Source organism: Anneissia japonica, unplaced genomic scaffold (genome assembly GCF_011630105.1).
Source record: "Anneissia japonica isolate Jap-2015-1 unplaced genomic scaffold, ASM1163010v1 scaffold288307_len268549_cov174, whole genome shotgun sequence".
In the NCBI taxonomy this organism is placed as follows: domain Eukaryota; kingdom Metazoa; phylum Echinodermata; class Crinoidea; order Comatulida; family Comatulidae; genus Anneissia; species Anneissia japonica.
Window position 1 is genome coordinate 159,417 of NW_022723954.1, and position 2,558 is coordinate 161,974.

The 2,558-nt window shown below is 38.0% G+C and overlaps 1 protein-coding gene across 1 annotated transcript in view; it reads right to left on the minus strand.

The window, feature by feature from the left end:
• The window catches only part of LOC117112438 (probable sulfoacetate transporter SauU), a 10,039-nt gene that overhangs the window by 2,285 nt on the left and 5,196 nt on the right, over nt 1–2,558 (minus strand). Inside the window, exons 3-4 of the mRNA XM_033255520.1 lie at nt 1,918–2,282; nt 1,279–1,504 (exon numbers count right to left, since the gene is read on the minus strand). Coding sequence (XP_033111411.1) covers nt 1,279–1,504; nt 1,918–2,282 — 591 coding nt within the window. The remainder of the gene's footprint in view (nt 1–1,278; nt 1,505–1,917; nt 2,283–2,558) is intronic.

Here is a 2,558-nt window from a genome sequence, read left to right on the forward strand (position 1 = left end):
GACCTAGTACGCATGCGTAAAGTATGGAACGCCGACTACGCAACAATTTGCTGATGATGGAGCTGCTATCGGATTGTCATAGAGATATAATAAGAATACTAGAGCGCTAACAGCAATGTATTCGATGTTCGAAATACGCAGAGCTGTGTGTGTGTACCATCCAAGATGGCTGCCATAGATTCAGCCAATCAAATTTCGCCTGAGCACTATCATTTTCAATGGCGCCCTCAATTTACACAGAAAGTTAAGTACAGCTTTTTACCCGTATTTTGAAACTCGAGCGTTGCGATGTATGGGTGTAATGTACACGAATTTAATTCTTTTAAATATTTGAATAAGATGCTCTACTTGGCCTCTTTTTGGCTACGACAGTTTAATAATTTGTCATTATCAATACTAATTACCATTAATGAAATAATATTCAGTCAGAGGGCTTATTTATGGACACATCTAGATGTGTATTGTATACTAAGCCTGAAGGTGGCGCTTTCCTACGGCAGCCATCTTGGATGGTACACATACACAACTCTGCATTGCTCCGCCATCTTGTCAGCACTCTAGTTGTTTAATAGCTCTATGCGGATTGTCGATGCCACAGTAAAGATCAAAGGACTGTACGCACGCGCTATGTTCGAGAGCGGAGATGTGCGTCCTTTTGTTAAATTACCTTGGTAGATCCTCAAATTTGCTAGTAACTGAAGTTTTCGAAGTGTCAATCAAACTTAACAAGTAACCAATCATAACAGGCCCAGAAATACGCGCGTCCTTCCACAAACACATGTGCTGTCCAAAAATCGCACGTGTACGCGCAAGTTTTTACATTGTTGTTTTGTGGGAACTTATGCAACAACATCCAATTGGGGAAGGGGGAAGCGGGCTTAGCGGAAAGGTCCATTAATTTAGTATTGATTGGCCCTCACCGCTAAGCCTCGTCCATTAGACATTTTTTCCTACTGTCCCAAAGACCGAAATCGCAAACGTAGGCCCTATATTTCAACCTGTGAGACATGTGCGTTATCATGGCCCTGTTTTGATTCGCAAGTTGTTAATTCTTCAGACTCTAAAAAGTCCTTGTTTTGATCTGTGCCCCACTGGAACTTGATAATTACTTTATCCTTTTAAATGAGAATTCTAAATTGTCATTTATTTTTTAGGGGTTTCCGATTTTGCCACAGTAGTAGTTAATTTTAAGTGTTTATAAGTTCTATATTTTAAGTGTTTACAACCACTTTAATAACCCCCTTCATTATGCACATCTTGTCAAAAGTAATAACATACATATAATAATAAGAATCATATGCAATGACGTCCGTGCATATATTAGTATAACCATCATCCCAGCGAATAATACGTTTGCAGGAGCCAGAGTGTACATTTTTGGAAATCGCATTCGATCTCCAGTCATGCCAAAGAAAAATTTCCCTGCCAATTCTGATCCGGCAGCGACAGCCAGGATCCACGAACTAACATACGTTGAAATCCCAATGTGTTTCATGAAATCAACCTGAAAGTATGAACATACAAATATAATTTTATTACAATGTTTCATAAAATGTTAACGGTTTCATGCTTATTTGGCCTATTTTGCGACAGCAGCACAGACTCATGCGCGTTTATCTATTCTTATTATATCTCTATGATGCTTTCCCAAGTACTGATCATATTATGTCACTGCTCAGTCAAAATATTATTTTGTCGTGCGACAGTTTTTTAAGTAGAGAATATGTGACACCTTGCTCTGTCGTGAATTGGTGTAGTGTTCAGTGTGGAATTGCATAAAACTGTCCCTGTTCCCTGTCATTTGTGTAAATAGGACTTAACACAGTATGCGGTTGTCATTTTTAAGAGCCATTATTACAGGCCTCTGAAATTACACTACATTATTTCCATAAATAAAAACGTATTGAATGCTCTTACTATATTGATGTAGCTGAACATTGTCGCGGTACTAGTAATGATCATTCCAATAACAAAGTACCATGATTCCGGGAAAGCCATTATTTTCCAAAAATTAATGTTTTGTCTCCCTTGTTCAGTGTCTTTTTTTTCAAGTCTATCCTCGTGTTTGAGAAACTTGTCTTTTATTTCCAGGGATGAATTATTTTTCTCTTCCGTGTCGTCATGGAAACTGGCTGGCTTCTGCATGATAAACCTACAAGTCAATCCCACGATTATTGTAATTGCGGCGTAAATCCGTAAAACTCCGCGCCAACCAACAAGTATAAGTAATTTACCTACGATCGGGCTTTGAACCAAAAAACCTATAAAAAGAAAGTTGAACAAGTTTTATTGATAGAAAGTAAACAGGCTGTTAAACAAAAACATTAAAACGCTGAGGAAGGACGGGTGCTGGTTGTGGCAGTTTACTTTTTAGCTGTTGCTTATCAAATTTGTATCTCTACCGAGATCCAGCCATTGTTTCTTACAGCATTGTTGTTTTGCAGTCTTTTGCTTTTTAATCTATATAGCAGTTGTCTCTGGTTTCTTAGTTTGGGCACCTCACACACTCGTAGATTCCTCTTCTTTAACGTTCTAAAATGTATTTATATTTATATAAG